We start from the raw sequence: 17,070 nt of genomic DNA on the forward strand, positions 1-17,070 counted from the left end.
CCACATTAAACACGACATAATCCCCAACGCCTGTGTGCTACAAGAGAGTGTTAACATGAGTGTACTGTGTGCGTGTGTGTGTGTGAGAGAGAGAGTGTGTGTGTCTGTGTGTGTGTGTGTGTGTGTGTGTGTGTGTGTGTGTGTGTGTGTGTGTGTGAGAGAGAGAGAGAGAGAGAGATGAGGAAATGGAAGGAAGCCCTTAACGAGGCATTGCATTTCTTCATTTGAATTTTCTGCTGCAGTTTTACGGAACAGCCACAAGAGGGCAGAAAAGAGTCAGAAAACATTAAAGACGCTTTTTCTCTCCATTCTTTCGTCGTTTCACACATGACATAAGAAATGTCACACTTCCTTCTTACTCGGTCACTATTTAAGAGGCAGTGGGTAGACAGGCACGCACGCACGCGTACGCACACACACCGGAAGTATGTGACTGTGTGGCTGAAATAATCTCTCAGTGAGAGTCTCTCTCTCTCTCTCTCTCTCTCTAAGGTCCAGCCTTCCAGTGTGTGAAAAAACACAGACGTCGCATACACACTCAATGGTGCTAACACACACACACACACACACACACACACACTGAGTGTGTGCAATAGAGATAAGGTGCCGAGGCAAACACACTACATCAGCTTCAGAGATTTTCTTCACAATTTCTCTCTGCTTCACTTCTCCAGCTTTAAAGGAGCCGTTGAGCGAAAGAAACATTAAATGTACACCATTTAAGATTTTTTTTACAAAACGCAGTGGATCAGCGGAGACATGTTCAGCATTTGATGTTTGTTTCCATAGTTTTACGCTGGAGCTACGAGTCGAGCTCAACAAAAACATTTCCCATAAATAAACACCGTCCCAATTCGCATCATTAGACTCCACAAAAAACAACCATAACCCTGGGTGCGTTTTCCAAGATGGCCGCCCTCCCATAACGTTCCAGCGTTCAGCTGCACGGTGAAGACAGACTAGCCAAATACATCGCGGTTGAGCAACTACATTTAGAGCACGAGGAAAAACGCGCGAGTTTATTAAAGCATAAAAATAAATCAACCATCAACCGCCTAAATATCATCAGCTTAGCGGTGCTCCTCTGGTGGTGTCTTTCCATTACAAGACAGGACAGAGGAGTGGAAACACAGCACAACAGAGCCAGGAATACAATCAATAATTAAAGATCATTAGTGACCTGTACGGTGAATTAATATATAAATATAATACACACTGCTAGCATGTGTTTCCAAACTGCAGCGCAGTTATTAGCGTTTGCTAATTATGTTTAATAAATGCACGCCTACAGAGGAAAACAGAACTCTGTTACATTAACACAATAAAATAAATTAAACATAAACTCAAACAGTGAGTTCCTGTAACGAACAAATACAATAAACCTGGACATTTCGACCAGCTCCATTATTTATTTATTTCATAATGTATTTCTTATTATTTTTTAATAATAAATTTTAAAATACCTAAGTTTTTTTTTTTACTACAAGCAGCTTGAGGTCCTAAGTCCTGTATGTCATGATTAACAGTTCTATTTACACACACACATGCTCCCTCTGGTGGTCATACAGGTGTACTGCAGGAACAGGCAGCGACAGTTCAGTGGTCACTCCGTCCTCCCGGATATAAATAGCTCTTATTAAAAGGAAGTTAAAAGAAATATAAATACAATCTCACAAAGAACACGCATGAATAAGGGCCCAGAAAGGGTTATTTGTGGCCAGTCTGCGGAAACGCCTACACGCCGCTGAGTGTAACGCAGTCGGATATGACTCACTGTTCACCAGGAAGAGACCAATTACAGAGGGAGTGAGCTTGGAATGAGTCTAATGTGCAGTGTTATGTAAATACTGAGAGAGAGAGAGGTTGCAATGGAGACCGGGGCAGTTAGTGACCTCATTACGATCGCCACAATGTGTTTAGAATTTCGTAAATATTACGTACTATTCTGTTACGGTGTCTTGCGAATTTAGTTTTTTTTTTTGTTTGTTTGTTTCCTGTATCACTTAGAGCCTTGCTAAAGCCATAACAAAACACTTTCACATTTATTTATTTATTACATATATTTCTTTCTATTTATTTATTTACCTCCATGATCTGAGTAGCGGCGTTGCAAAGCATCGCTAACATTGGCCGTATAACTAATGCTAACGTCCCACGAGAATCGGTAAAACGGCCGTCAAGAGATATCTGGAGACAAGTCTGATGGTTTCAGTCCCACAGACAGGAAGTACACGAGGAACCGTCTTACATCAAGAAGGAGGTCATGTGAGGTTAAACCTGACGTATTTGTGAACCCAATCCTGTGTGTGTGTCTAATAACATGAGACAGATCCCTCTAATTGCTCACTCACACACACACACACACACACACACACACACACACACACACACACACACAGTCCTGGAAATGACCTTAATTTCGTTCACACAAGTTTGTGTGGTTGTTTTTAACGTCCAATGAGCTACTTGTCAGTTGGAATAACAGTGCGCTTTGTTGATGTAGAAATTCTGATACCAACAATATTCTCAGAAAAGCGTCCTGTGGTATCGCGATAATATCACACTGTCGTATCGTCCACCCAAACTTTGTTCTAATCAGAACGTCTGGGAAAAAAAAATAAAAAAATAAAAAAAAGAGTCAGCGCTGTGAGAAAGGCTCTCCTGCATACTAAAAGAAAGAACGAATGAACGAACGAAAGAAAATCCCCATTTCCGCTCTGACCCTGTCGATGGTGTTGGCTGTATCGGGGGCAGATGGCGAGTCTGCGCCACGTCTGGGCTCTCAGCTGGGGTTTTGGGACGGCCAGAGGGGTAGAGGGCGATGTTCTCAATGTCAGACCTGTCAGTTTTTCCCATAATACATCAGGGTGGGAGCGTGTGGTGTGGGCAGCTGGATGTGCTTCATGAGCAGAAGGTCATGCCTTCGTATACACAAACACACACGTCTTCTCAGAGCGCGTGAGGTGAGAAGCCATATGATAACGCTTATTACTGCGAATCCCATTTCCGGCGCACACCACCTGTCACGCGGCATCCACCCGCGTCTTATTAACGATTAAATACTCATGCTAACGCTGACATGTTGCTAACATGCTCATAACCGCATCGAGGAATTAATTAATCATTTGGCACGGACTCGAGACGGAATCTGTCGTCTTGTGGTTTTAGGGCTTGAGCCAAGAAATTAGGGGAAAATATCGGATTTAATCTATACCATACGGTATAATACATTTATTTTTAAACCTGATTAAAAAAACGTGAGTAGAGCCAAACAGCGGTCAATTCACGTGGATAATATTTGCTTAAAAAGACGTTCCTGACACCGACATGCTAGATCGTCAAAAGAAGGTTTCGCATATAATGCAAATTTTGTTTAATTCGAAAGGGTGTGGCTAAAGTATCTACTTTTTATGGCTTGCGCCAAGAAATCAGGACAATGTCTACCATATTTTACAAGAAATATACTATTTTCAAGTTCGAAAACATGATTAACCACGCCAGGGGCTAATTCATATGGGCACTATTCTATTAAAAAGAAAGGAACACTTATCCCGTGACAGAAATCAAACACGACGCAGAACAAACACTCTAAACACGCAGCTATTTCGTGAAGAGAAAAGCACTTCAGAATTAAACAGGAAAACAAGTCTGTCCCTCATCCACTCCATGACTCTCTCGACGTCTCTTCGGCGTACGAGCGCCACGATAATCAGAAGCCGCACCTTGACTGCTGCTCCTCCTACAGCGTGTTAATAATCGGTTTTCATCCTGAATGTATTCCGTGTGAATAAACTCGACTGCCTCCGTCGTGGATCTGAAGGTCAAACCCCTCAGCGAAGATTCATTCTTACAGCAAACAGTAAAAATAGCACTCGAGCAATTAAAAAAAAAAAAAAACGTCGATTATAGGAAGATCAAACTCTTAAAAGATCCCCGTTATAATCAGGGATCACGCCTGTGTAATTTATGCTCTTGTGTTGAGTCTCAAACTCGTCGTGAATCAAATCGATATTTGCGCAACAATTTTTCCTTTCTATTTCACTGGAATCATGAGTGTGTTGAGGTTGCCAGATTGAGATGTTCAGCTCCTAACTTGGGCTGCTGGCTATACAGTATGTTAACCCACAGTATAATTACTCATACAAGTTTACGCTAAGAAAGATTAGCTGAACATCGTCAAAGCTCGCTAGAAAACCGTTAACAAGCTAACCTGCTAACACACACACAAGTTAATGCTGGTGGCGCTTTTAAAGTAACGCATAAACTTGCAAAAAATGTCTCACGTTACAATAAAGAATAAAAAAAATGACAGTGTTTCCTGATTTATCACGGGTTTCGCACTCTGTAGCTCGGGGACGATGAGTTTAGTCAACCTGCGAGTCGTTAGGACCGAAAACGTTTAGCTGCTCTCACGTTCGCACTCAATAATTCATCCATTTAAACCCAATTCAATCAGCAACCATCAATATTTATTCCCTTACCGTCCTGAGCGCTTGTAAAATACAACCGATCAGACACTTCCTGTTCTGCTGGTAACCACGACAACGCATCAATATCCGCTCATCTATCAATCCCGCCAATTCACCCCGACCTGAGGGAGCAGTTAAAGCTGGAAACGTTCGACGGGTTCTGTTTAATTTCACACCGAGTCCCGCTCACAGTGGTGCAGCAGTACAGTACCGGGATTTGTGAAAGCTGTGTGAGGTAGGAAGGACCAAAGCAGGACCAGGAAATAAAAACTTTCACGTTTGAGAATTAAACCTCGATTCAACTTTTCCTAAATGGACTGACGTCAATTAAAATAAAATATCAGTCACAACACGCTAGGTAAACGTTTTCTAATGTGAACATAAGGATTTACATTTACACATAAGGCTAACGTTTAGGGAAATGTAATCAAAATACGGTTCGTCTGTACCGGAGAAATCTAAAATAATAAAAAAAAAAAAAAGGAATATTTAAAAGAGTGTATCAGACCTGGCAACCTTCACGCATTTTGTATAGGAGCTCCGCATTTAAAAAATCCGAGGACGCCGCTTTGAGTTGCCCCTCAACAAGTAGAACTCGACCCCAACGGCGTTCGTGCTACTAATTATGCGTCAGAAACACTCTAGAACAGGAAGGAAGTTATTGAGGAAAAACACTTTATTTTGGGGGCATTTGACCTTGCTGTGACCTTGACCCTGTTTGCATCAGTTTGCAACCCTAGCCCTAACCCAATCGAATCTGGAACCGCTGACATCTGCGTAGTTGCTCTGAACTTGCTGATATTAACCGAAACTCTCTGATAGCCCCGCCCCTTCCTCCTCCATCTCCCACTAGTAATGTTTTCACACATTCTTCTACTTCTGAAGAAAAGATCTGAACGTCTTTTCGATAGCATCGCTCTAAAAAAACATTATTTTTAAGAGTGGTGTATTCTGACCCGTGCTGCTCTGAATGGTCCGGACCGTGGTGGTGGTCCGTGGCGGTGATGCGGGCAGTAACGGTCCGTCCTCGTCCTGCGAGCATCCCTGATCGATGGCGCGTACGTAGCTGTGACTCCGCATCCGGAAACATCCGGGAACCGGCAAGTCCAGAGCGTCCACCGCCTGAGCGTTCATCTCGCTGAAGACGCTTTCACACACAGCCTCGATCTGACCGTTCACCTCCACCTCGCTCACCTTCAAGAGCAAATATATAACAGGGAATAAATATTACCGATACGTGCATCTAAGAAGAGGTGTTGGTCAGAGGTCAGAGGTCAGAAACCTGGCTAATGGTGCTCATAGCCCTCATGTAGCTCTCGTTGCGCGAGCGGTATTGAGGCGAGGCGAGGAGAGCTTTAGGATCCAGACTCTCCATACTTCTGTTGATGGAAACTTCGCTGACGGCTCGCAGATAGCTGTGACTCCTGATCTGCAGCTTCGGGGAGTGTTCTGTAGAAATACTGTAGAGAGACGGAGAGAGAACATCAGGCAAAACACACGAGGAGCCTCAGAAACATTGAAGGATTGGCAAAAATCACATGCTAAAGTGATAAATATTCTGAGAAAAGGATCCACTACCAGCTCTTACTGTATAAAGTGGAGGTAATAGCGATAGGAATTCCTGCTCTTTTCAGTGAGTCAAATCATTTGACTCGAATCACCAATAAGAGTCGACTCTTTCGGCTCCCAAATGACTCACTGCATGTTATTATTGTTCTAACTCCTAACGAAAGAACATTATTTTGCATTTCATGTTATAATATATTATTTACATAATCAGCGAGGAGATATAAATATACATCAGCTAATATAGAAAGCATACGGTAAAGCTATTTTAATATAAAAAAAAAAAAAAAGTAAAAAGTGGATTTTTGGAACATGGACCTTTAAACGAATCTTTTCAACATTTTACACTAGATCTCCATAAACATGCGGATGTTTACGTGGATTATCGCTGTCCAGAATTCAGCAATCGGACAACAACATGCACTAATGCCCGTCACGCTGCGTTTCATGATCCGCTGACAGTCTGATATTTTATTTATAGAGCTGCCGTGAGCGGTCGCCCCAGCTGAGACGGACCAGGCGTCAGATGTGCAAAGCGGATGTAGGAGAGTTTACAGAGCTTTGACTTCATCAACATTTAAAGCTGTGAAATCCCCAGTGAAAGGAACAGACAGATCGGGAGGATATGTGGGAGTTGGAGGGTTTTATTTCTCCCCCGACACGGCACATGCTCGGTGTGGCGTCGCCGTGTTCACGTCACTTCCTCAGCGAGTGTGAATTGTGAGAACACAAACTCGTGCTAAGGCCCGCATTACGTTCAGAGTGAGAGAACGAGAGAGAGAGAGAGAGAGAGAGTTGAGAAGAAGTGAGAAGAAATTCGTTTAAGGCCACCCACGCAGTTAACACACACACACACACACACACACACACACACACACACAGCTGACAGACAGACACATCGCCTCCAGCTGCAGCAGCATCAGCATCGGCAGGCCAGACATCAGTGGAAGCCACACACACACACACACACACACACACACACACACACACACTCTAAAAGCGCTGCAGGCCATTCGCCCCCGCAAAAGCCTCATGTCTCTCTCACGTAGATCAGTTTGTGTCATTTTGAACAGAATTTGGATTTCCATTAAACATGATGTCACAAGCAAACCTCAATCCTCTCAATCCATTAGCTGATTCCTGATCCTGAATATTTACCAAGGAGTCTCCAGTGTCAGTGCTTTGAAACCTTATGTTTACGATAGCAGGTGACCTGCCTTGTGGGTGTGGCCTGTCCTGCACCCGATCGTTCTGATTTGTCGCTTTACCGGGTCGTACCTAATTTGCATAGAAATGATAAAATCTCGATTTAAATCTCTATTCGCTTTGACACTGACATCGCAGCTCTGGCTAATTATCCGGTTACGGAACCGTCGACTTCTCTGTTGGTGTAGCGTTTATAGAAAACTGTTCTCATTACACCAGACCCACTGGATACGCGTCACACCAATAATACTGCAAGTCCGTTCGGGTCGTACTGAGGACGCAGAGAGTTTCCCACCTGCAGCACCTCCGGAGTCAAAACACGAAAAAAAGTGCTTTCATGGCGTCAGTGCTGCAGTTTCAAAGAAATTAAGAGTAATTACTCATAGACTCTACGGAGCGGGCTGCACGGTGTTAGTTAAAACTGTGCGAATAAAGAAAGGAACCGAGCCGTTCTGCCGAGACCCTTAAGTGAAATCAGCACCGAGGGAGGTTCTCCTACAGAGCCTCGGCATTCCTGTACCGCACGCGCAAATCCACGTCTGACGATATAGACTCAACGTGCAGAAGAATCTTGATTCACAGTCAAAAGAGGCGGAGACATCGCCGGTGACGCAATGTGGGCGGGGTCAGGTGGGGGGGTTAATGACCTAACCCTGTTAAGACAGTTGACACCTCCATCACCATGCAGGTTATCGATTTACATGATAAAATATTTAGTTTTGCAAGATAATATCCATATCATGCGTATGAAGGCAGTCATCGCGGTAGCTAGACGCCGGCAAGACGCGTAAACATGGAAACCTGCACTTACTTGAGCGTGGTCATCTCGGTGAGTGACGGCTGCGTGGCTTTGAGGTAGCTGGCTCGTCTCGCCTGCATCTTGGGTGACGGTTTGGGGCTTCCATCCGAGTCGCCGCTGTCGTCCTCGGCCATGGCTTTAACGTAACTGCCGCTGCGCATGCGCCTGCACGGGATGTCCTCTTCCTTCCCCATGGGGAACCCCGCCCACTCGTCCTGAGGCACCTGCAGGGTCAGAGGTCACACGCTATGACATACAGCCTAAAAAGTCTTTCTTCCAGCCTCGGTATGCCCGACGTCATATCTCAATGTCGCGCTCTCTCTCTCTCACACACACACACACACACACACACACACACACACACACACACACACACACACACACGTTAGACCCTAAAACCCTATACAGTAGTCCGTTTTCAAGATCTGACCTTATGACGATGGGAAATCTTAGTCACTCAGCAGAGATAATTAATAAGAATATAATTTTCTTTTATTTTACAGTTTTAATTTTTAAAATAAATAATATTTTTAAATCAATTTCGTACTTTCAATTTTAGTTCTGAAAATAAATAAGAATGAGAATGCGGCGTAATCAGTGCAGCACCAGTGTTTACACTTGTACACTCAAATTAGAATTAAAGTCATTTTTTTCTTCAAGAATGAAAGCAAAAGTGAAAAATTGAGGAGGTTTAGGAGGCCTCTTAAAGCTCTTCACAGCCTTTATTCGTTCTGGTGTTTCTATATACAGCACGTTTTTGACTCTTCGCTGACCTGCTTCTTGATTCCTTCATCAGCAAGAAGATTGAATTTGTATTTTGACAAAAATTAAATAAAAGATGTACATTAAAATTCTTTCTTAATCCCATCAAGAAGGAATTATCAATTGTATATAATCTTATAATTTATACTGAATATTTTTTTTTTTTCCAGACATTTCACTTTAAGGAAGCAATAATAATAAATATATCTTCTATATTTAAAAATGAATAATAATCCCGGTGTCATCATCGAAATTTAATAATCACTGTTAAAAATGATTTAAAATGAACTATTTTTTTATTTTAGAAATAGAGAATGTCGGCTTTTACTGGTGAAATTAAGCATTTTCTCTCTCTCTCTCTCTCTCTCTCTCTCTCTCGCATGCACACACACACACACACACACACACACACACACACACACACACACACACACCCCCAGCACAGTGGGCAGAGATAATTAATGAGGCTGCCGGTGTGAGCTCGCACGATTGGGCTAACGATGCCTCCCTGCGTATCACAACATCTGTCTCAACTCCACTCGCTCACACAAACTCAAACTCAGATCAGCTCCATGAGATAATCCACATGTTCCACATCACAGATTTAGAACAATTCACACAATCTGACCTTAACGCAGAGTTCAGAGAGCTGAAACAAACCAAAAATGTACATTTTTGTACATCATTTCCAAGTCAGTCAGCTGAGACATGGTTGTTCTCGCTCTAATGCGTGCGTGTGCGTGTGTGTGTGTGTGTGTGTGTGCGTAGACACATGTAACACTGAGTTTTTTCTCCCTGATTTCTCACACGGCACAGAGCGAAAAATCCCACGTTAAAGAATTCCTCTGCCACAGTGTGAATCAGCGCAGAGCTACCGTTGCCGTGGAAACGGAGGGCCCTGGCGTCACAGCGGGTATAAAAGGCAGTTAGTGATAAATCCAATGTGCCCACACACATACACATTTATTCCTTAAAGTCACTGCTGTGGAACTGAACGTCACAACAACTGGTTTTTTAAGGTCATGTGACGAACAACCCAGTCTCCTTTCGCTCCAGAAGCTTCAAGATGTAAAAGTCTGTCAGTATGTGAAGATTTCAGGGCATGATGTTCACAATAATATCTGACTAGCATTGTATATAAACACCAGTAAGCGATGTGAGGATATGGCAGAACGATACGTCCTAATATTGCGGGGGAAAAAACGCAGATCTGAAGTCAAATATTATAGATTTAAACAAATTAAGCTGCAGATATAGTTCAGTTTCACTATCTTTACGTGTGTGCACGTAGCTGCTACATGAGCAGCATTGCAGTCTCCTGCGTAACTTGTGTGTATTCGAAGCATTAACAGCTCTATCCACTAGAGGGCACGCTAGAGCTAAAACGTTCGTGACCGGCAACATGGCGAGGGTGGAGGAGACGACTTTATAGCTCATCTTGCGAAACAGAAGAAACGGCAGCAGCACTGATGCATCGCTTTAAAAGACAACGACTGAAATGAGTCGACGCACCGATTATACATCAATTATTACCGAAAAAAAATGATGGGCCTACAGGAGAGTCTGAGCAAAGCTGCTCACATATCGATCGGAGGATACTAAATCGAATCATATCAAATCGTATCACAGCGGATTCAGTGGTTTCATCAAATATCGAATTGTTACCTGGTGTTTATTGTACTTAAAAAGAATCTCTGTGAAAATGGAGACTATGTTTATCTGGCACTACAGCGCCCCCGCTGCTCACTCTGGTATTGCACCACACAGACACGTAGCGTTAATTTCCGAGAACGTACACAAGCGACGCTCCAAACGACTGCAGGATACATGTCGCATCCATGTTGCGTATGCAAGTACTCTCCAGTGACACGGGCAGAAGGGGGCGCTGCAAATCTCATGTCATTGTTGCTCAAAATGATGACAGAAATTCAATATCATGATAAACTGCATCACAATACTCTCACGATATCTGTGAGTGTCCAGGGGAAGCGTCAGTCATTTTATAACCAATAATATCACCAAGCTGATTGGATATTCCCACATCACCTATTCAATTTCTTCCTTATTTTCTGTTTTAATTTATTTCTGGAGAACTTTAGGTCCAAGACAAATAATCGGAATACCCAAGATCCTCAATAATTTGAAATAACGTTTTCTCCACCCTTCTTCACCCCTGCTAGCATCGTACTGAGCTACTCCATGAGCAATCTAGTTCGGTTTGGTCTACAGTATGTGACTCTGAAGTGATCGATTGTGTCATGTGTGTAGTCCCTGTCGACCGTAAGTTTGATGAGATGTGAAATCGCGCTGACATATGCTAGATTTCTGCTAAACTCTTCCACAAATGCTGCCTTCTTTGACATTCCAAAACACACTAGGAGATTTCCCTGAGAGTCTGAGCACTAAGCACCCGACAGAGCTGAAATCCACAGTGCAGGCTCCCAGCATGCCAACCCGCTCCGACTTCCTGCCTCATTTAGGGGATAAAAGATCCTGTCGAACATCACAGCATCCAATTCCGCTCGTTACAGTCATCCAAGATACGTTTCTGGATGCTTCTCTGGAACACCGTTCAGTATTTTCCACAACAGGCTTCCAAGATGTTCTAAAGCGCTGTGCTTAAAAGCTTGTCTTAAAAGGTCATGAGTAATAATAACGGAGGTCATTATATATTATTATGGCCTTAAAAGGTCACACATTTTTATGGAGTTAAATTGCTAGGGCAAAATGACCATGTTTTTGTAGATATCCTCACAACTTCAAAAGTTCTCTCTCTCTCTCTCTCTCTCTCTCTCTCTCTCACACACACACACACACACACACACACACAATTTGAACAAGATCTCAAGAAGTCCTAACAGCTGTTAGACATGCTATCAAAACCATTACAGATAATTTGGCAGCAGGATCATCCAGTGCTCGAGTGGGATTAACCACCTCGCTCGAAAGCGAAGTGCCATCCCGCATCCCACAATCTGCAACTGTTCAAAAAAAAAAAAAAAACAAAAAAACACAACCCTGAACATTCATTCACAGTTACTATGGAAACCGGGGTTCTGAATTTAGCACATCCCAAAAAAAAAAAAAAAAAAAAAAAACGAAAAAAAAGAGAAAAAAAAAAAAAAAAAAAAAAGAGAAAGAGATACAAGTTATTCTTTGCAATTTCCGAGCGTGAGAGAGAACATGGCAGAAATCCTCTCTTTGGAAGGAGGAGGATGTGTGACCGAGAGGCTGTGAATCACAGTCAATCACTCGTAATGCATCTCTGTGCTTCTAGTCTGTTAAGGCTTCATTTTTTAAAGTGTTCTTTATTACAGTTGGATAAAGTTGCTATATTATATTTGTGATTAAATTTACGAAGCATGCTTGTCCATGGAAAATGCGTTCTATATATCTATACATAGTTATTTCATACCGGTATTTCATATAATTTCTACCCCTAGCCAGTTCAGGTATTTCATATCTTCCAGCTCAAGCACACCTGGTGCAACTAATGAAGCCTTGATCAGCTGTATCAGGTGTGCTTGAGAGAACAGCTGGTTTGTATATTAGTGTTGGTGTGCGGGATTCTATTCAGGGGGTGAATAATTTTGAGACTGGAGAAATCATTATAAGTTGCACTTTTGTTTGATTTGTTCACCACATACAGATGAAAGTCTGGACATTTTGACAGTAAACCTGATTTGCAATGCGGGCTGAATCATTTTGAGTCCAACTGTATATATACATATATATTTATAAATTTAATTTCTATTGCTACAAGTACAAACCAAACAACTGACAATTTACTAGGACTGACAGGAACAGAGGCCACACCTCCTCTATAGAGATTGACACACACAGAGGCCATGCCCCCTAGGAGACCGACAGGTACAGATGACTTTACTGGAACTGACCAGAAAAGAGGCCATGCCTCCTTCAGTAAGACTGATAATCACAGGCCACGCCTCTTTATCTGAGACTGACAGGCACATCAACCACACCTCTTTCACGAGGACTGACAGATACACAGGCTACACCTCTTTCTGAGAGAGTGACAGGCCCATAGGCCACACCTCCTTCACTGAGTGACAGACACATAGGCCACATCTTGCTCACTGACACTGACTGGCTCAGAGGCCACGCGTCCTCTAAGTCGATGACGCACAGAGGACACACCTCCTTCACTACATTTACGGCATTTGGCAGACGCCCTTATCCAGCGCGATTAACATTAATCTCGTTTATATAACTGAGCAGTTGAGGGTTAAGGGCCTTGCTCAAGGGCCCAGCACTGGGGCTCATGACCTTCCGATCAGTAGTCCGATATCTTAACCAGTAAGCTTCCACTAGAATTGACAAGCCATGACTCCAATTACTGAAACTGAGGCACAGAGTCTACAACTTCACTGTAATGGAGTCACAGAGGCCATACCTTCTTTACTGGAATTGAGGCCACACCCCCTTCACTGGGTTTTTGTTTACCACCATGGGCTTCAGTTTTTGCACTGTAACACTGAGGTTAGCGTCAGCGAATGTCAAGGTGCCATTTATTTCCCCCTCCTCAACGCTGCTGTGATAATTACTGCAGGTCTCGTGTTTAATGACCCTTTAATGACAGGCATTTATCACCCAGAACTTTTCCTCAGTTTCTATTTGCATCTCATATTTTTGGTGCGCATAGTGCAAACTACTGCAGGTCTTGTGTGTAATGACCCTTTAAAGACAATTATTACCCCGAATGTCTATTAATATTTCATTGTACAAGTCCCAGTTCAGCATACGCGCCATATTAGCATTTCATATGCATCATTCGTGACCGCGCTATTAGCCTAGCAGGGTGTATAAAATGATGAACTGTTATACTACACTGTTTATGTTAGTTAAATGTGTGTTCATTTGCAGTAATATATCTGGTGTATTGTACATTTAGACACCGTGAATCCAGCTAGCATTTGCTAGCAAGCTATATGTTTCACTCACGTCTCACGATCATGTTTTGCAACCGGCTGATAAAACTGTAACCTAAGCTCCGCCCCTTGTTGACCCAGGGATACCTGTCACTCAACCCCAGGAAGTGCTCTCCAGGCAGCTGTTGCCTACACGATGTGGTAAGAGTCGAACCCGAAAGCTGGGCTATCTGAATAATTAAACATGTGATGCAACCCACCATCAGCACTCTTCTCTCCTTCTGAAGTGCTTTTATGCAGATTTAAATAATTGAACGTGTGATGAAACGAAGGCTCCCACATCTTCCTTGGAAGCGAAACAGTCAACGCTTAACTCGGGATTTGAAATCCTCAGACGCTCACTTTGTCACTTGGGATCCAAACCAATCAGAAGCACTTTTCATTTCATTTAAATAACACATCAAACAGACGTACACACCCGTCCCGTGTCCCTTCTTTATTTTACACATGCGTACACATTAGACCAGTCACAATTATGACATTTCGAATTATTGTTCTTGAAACATCAACAATCTACGGTTTGACTTTATTTCCACTCGATGCTGCATTAATAACAAAGCGTAACGGCCCGTTCGCACAGGAAGTGACTACAGGTTGTTACGAGGACAGCCAGGAGAAACGAAACGACGTGTATCCGGTGTGTGACGATGACCGGCATGGCGCGAATGTCATCCTGAGTGTGTTTAAAAATTCTCATTAGACCTTCATAATAGTGCAACAATGCACATACTGTACATGTACTGGACATGTAAGCAAGTAAAATCTCTGTCTGGACTGAAGACTATCTAAGATCAACTCAAGTATTTGTGGTTACTCGATGATGTTATAATTGTGACAGTTCTAATACACACCACCTGAATAATGCGTAAATGATAGAAAGAACTGGGAAAAATTATAGAGAAAGAGATGAAATATTAAAGGTTCAGAGGTTAATCAAAATATCGGAAATAATACATGATCATCTAACTAGAAAGTAAGGCGGCTAGTGGTTTGCACTTACTTCTCAGCAGAACTCAAATCAAAGCTGGAGCCTCTCTCCAGGAGAAAGCAGGAGGAGAGGAGGAGGAAGAGGATGTGACGGTGGTGGTGGTGAGGGTGAAAGTGAAGGTAGGTGAGGTAAGCATGGGTGTGCAGGGGGGAAATTATTAATAAAGGGTGTTGGAATTTTTTAAATTTGGATGTGGCATACCTGCAAGAATTGGCATGTGCGCTCCTGCTGACAAGCTTCTGCTTTCACTAGCGCCTTATCTAGATTTACAGCGGCCTGCTGGTACACCTGGCGCGCCCTGCTCACCGTGAGAGAGGACGACCATGCGCTCTTCTTCGCCAGCTGTGCCACATCCGTGCCCGGTGCCGTGATGGCGCACGACGTGCACTTGGCTACGTCGCTGCTGCTGCGTGAATTCTTCAGCGTCGGCTCTGCTCCGCACGCCTCCAGGAAGTACTGAGACTGCGCCCGCTCCGGGTGACGTCCCACGGTCATGATGCCTGGCGCGGCATGGCGCAGAGGGCAGACGTCCCGCTCCAGTTCGTCCGAGCTCCAGTATCCCGAGGGTGGTGTCCGCTGCTTGGGCTCAGCCGATTTGCAGCGCTCGCGGCTCTTGCTCCGCTTGCGCTGCCGTGGTGTCGGCGCCGGCGTGTTCTCTCCGTCTGGACTGGCTTTGCTTCCGTTCATACTGCTCTTACTGTGTCCGTGCCCATGTCCACCGTGGTGAGGCCCCTCTAACGAGTGCGACTTGGTGAAAAGTTTCTGCACCGAGTGCACCAAGTGCCGGATACGCCCAGGACTGTCATTTCGCTGCTCTAAAGCGGCCGCAGCAGCCGCTGCACGTTTATACTGCAGTGTGTGATAGCCATCCCGTGCCATTGGAAGCTGCCGATCGAGATGTTCCAGCAGGCTAACTGGCACTCGTTGGCATTTTCCCGGAGGCCCCATTCCACCCGTGTAGGGCACGACAGCACACTCTTCTTTAGGCTCATGGCTTGTGCTGTAGTGGCGCCGCGGGAAGGTCCCGTAAGGCACCACACAATCCGGCTGGTACGAGCTCCGCGACGAGTAATACGGATGATCAGGAGGAGGTGGAGCCTCGATCTGGCTGATGAGGTAGGGCTTGCGATCACCGTGGTGACCCATAGGGTCATACGAAGGCTCGCAGGCCACCATGTGGTGGTGACTGCGGCTGCTGGAAAGGCCTTTCATCATCATCACGGGGCCAGGGTCACGTACACACACACACTACTAACGGCTCCGTACTCTCCCCACTGGACCTGTAGAGAATAAAACAAACATGTGATAAACAACTCCACACGCTAAGCTCATTGTAGGTAGACCTGATACACTCGATTCATTCCCAGTCCTTGAGACTCCACAGCTTATAATGCAGCCCTTGGCCAGGGTCTCTTATGACCTGGAACGCTCCTCCTATGTTCTAGAAATAGTGGATTTCCACCCTGGTAATTTCTGGGGCTTACAGATACAGTTTGCGAGGTTATTTCAATTCGAATGTAGACAAGAATGAGCAAACTTTGGACTAATGTTGCAAAAGTCCAATCCCTGACTTGACCCTCTTGTCTATTTCTATCTATTCCTCAAAATCTATCTGAGATTTAGTGACACTGATGGTGTGATTTATGACTTCACACCACTGCAACTGGAAATAATAATAATAATAATAATAATAATAATAATAATAATAATAATAATAATAATAATACCTGAGCATGCAGAGATTCCTTTACTGACAGCAGGGCTCACTTTATCTATTGCAGCCCAGTTCTGGATGCCTGACTTCAGCATACCATGTCTGCTGGGAAACCTGCAGTGATCTGAGGTTCCCTCACGACTCCAGCACTTTCCCACTGACTCTGGGATCTACCTTATTTTACTCTCCTCCTAACACCTCCCCCCCCCACACCACGATCTCCATAAGCAATCACGGGAAAAATGAAGATTGATTGTGCTATTTTTTGCAAACCGGTTGGATATATTTAGCCGAGGAGGATAAAACCGAGAAGCGGAGCGCAGCAGGAGGTCTCCGAGCCCTCTCCCCTACAGAGCAGCGATGCTCCTTGTGGCATCTCTGCTCCTCATTATTGCGCTCTGTCAGTCACAAAGCAGCATCCGTTTCATTCAGAACGCCGCTCTGTCAACCGCAATCTGGGTAATTGCAGGTGGCGAGCGGGGCCTTATTCAGCTGCGCTAATTACGGTGACGTCGAAGATGAAGAGGCGAAGCTGCCTCAGGAAGAGAGCGCTACAGGAGGGAGCGTGGAAAAGGGACAGTATGACTCGTGAGAGAGACAGAAGGAGAGAACAGCCT

At 44.1% G+C, this 17,070-nt stretch overlaps 1 protein-coding gene across 3 annotated transcripts in view; it reads right to left on the bottom strand.

The window, feature by feature from the left end:
• dlgap1a (discs, large (Drosophila) homolog-associated protein 1a) overlaps positions 1 to 17,070 on the bottom strand; it is a 67,366-nt gene that overhangs the window by 11,374 nt on the left and 38,922 nt on the right. For 2 of the 3 annotated variants that reach the window (XM_017495959.3, XM_017495962.3), the window contains exons 2-5: positions 14,941 to 16,019; positions 8,053 to 8,264; positions 5,752 to 5,929; positions 5,426 to 5,663 (exon numbers count right to left, since the gene is read on the bottom strand). In XM_017495959.3, coding sequence (XP_017351448.1) covers positions 5,426 to 5,663; positions 5,752 to 5,929; positions 8,053 to 8,264; positions 14,941 to 15,957 — 1,645 coding nt within the window. In that variant the 5' untranslated portion in view covers positions 15,958 to 16,019. The remainder of the gene's footprint in view (positions 1 to 5,425; positions 5,664 to 5,751; positions 5,930 to 8,052; positions 8,265 to 14,940; positions 16,020 to 17,070) is intronic. The other variant, XM_017495961.3, reaches the window with a different exon arrangement.

This window comes from Ictalurus punctatus, chromosome 20 (assembly GCF_001660625.3).
Source record: "Ictalurus punctatus breed USDA103 chromosome 20, Coco_2.0, whole genome shotgun sequence".
In the NCBI taxonomy this organism is placed as follows: domain Eukaryota; kingdom Metazoa; phylum Chordata; class Actinopteri; order Siluriformes; family Ictaluridae; genus Ictalurus; species Ictalurus punctatus.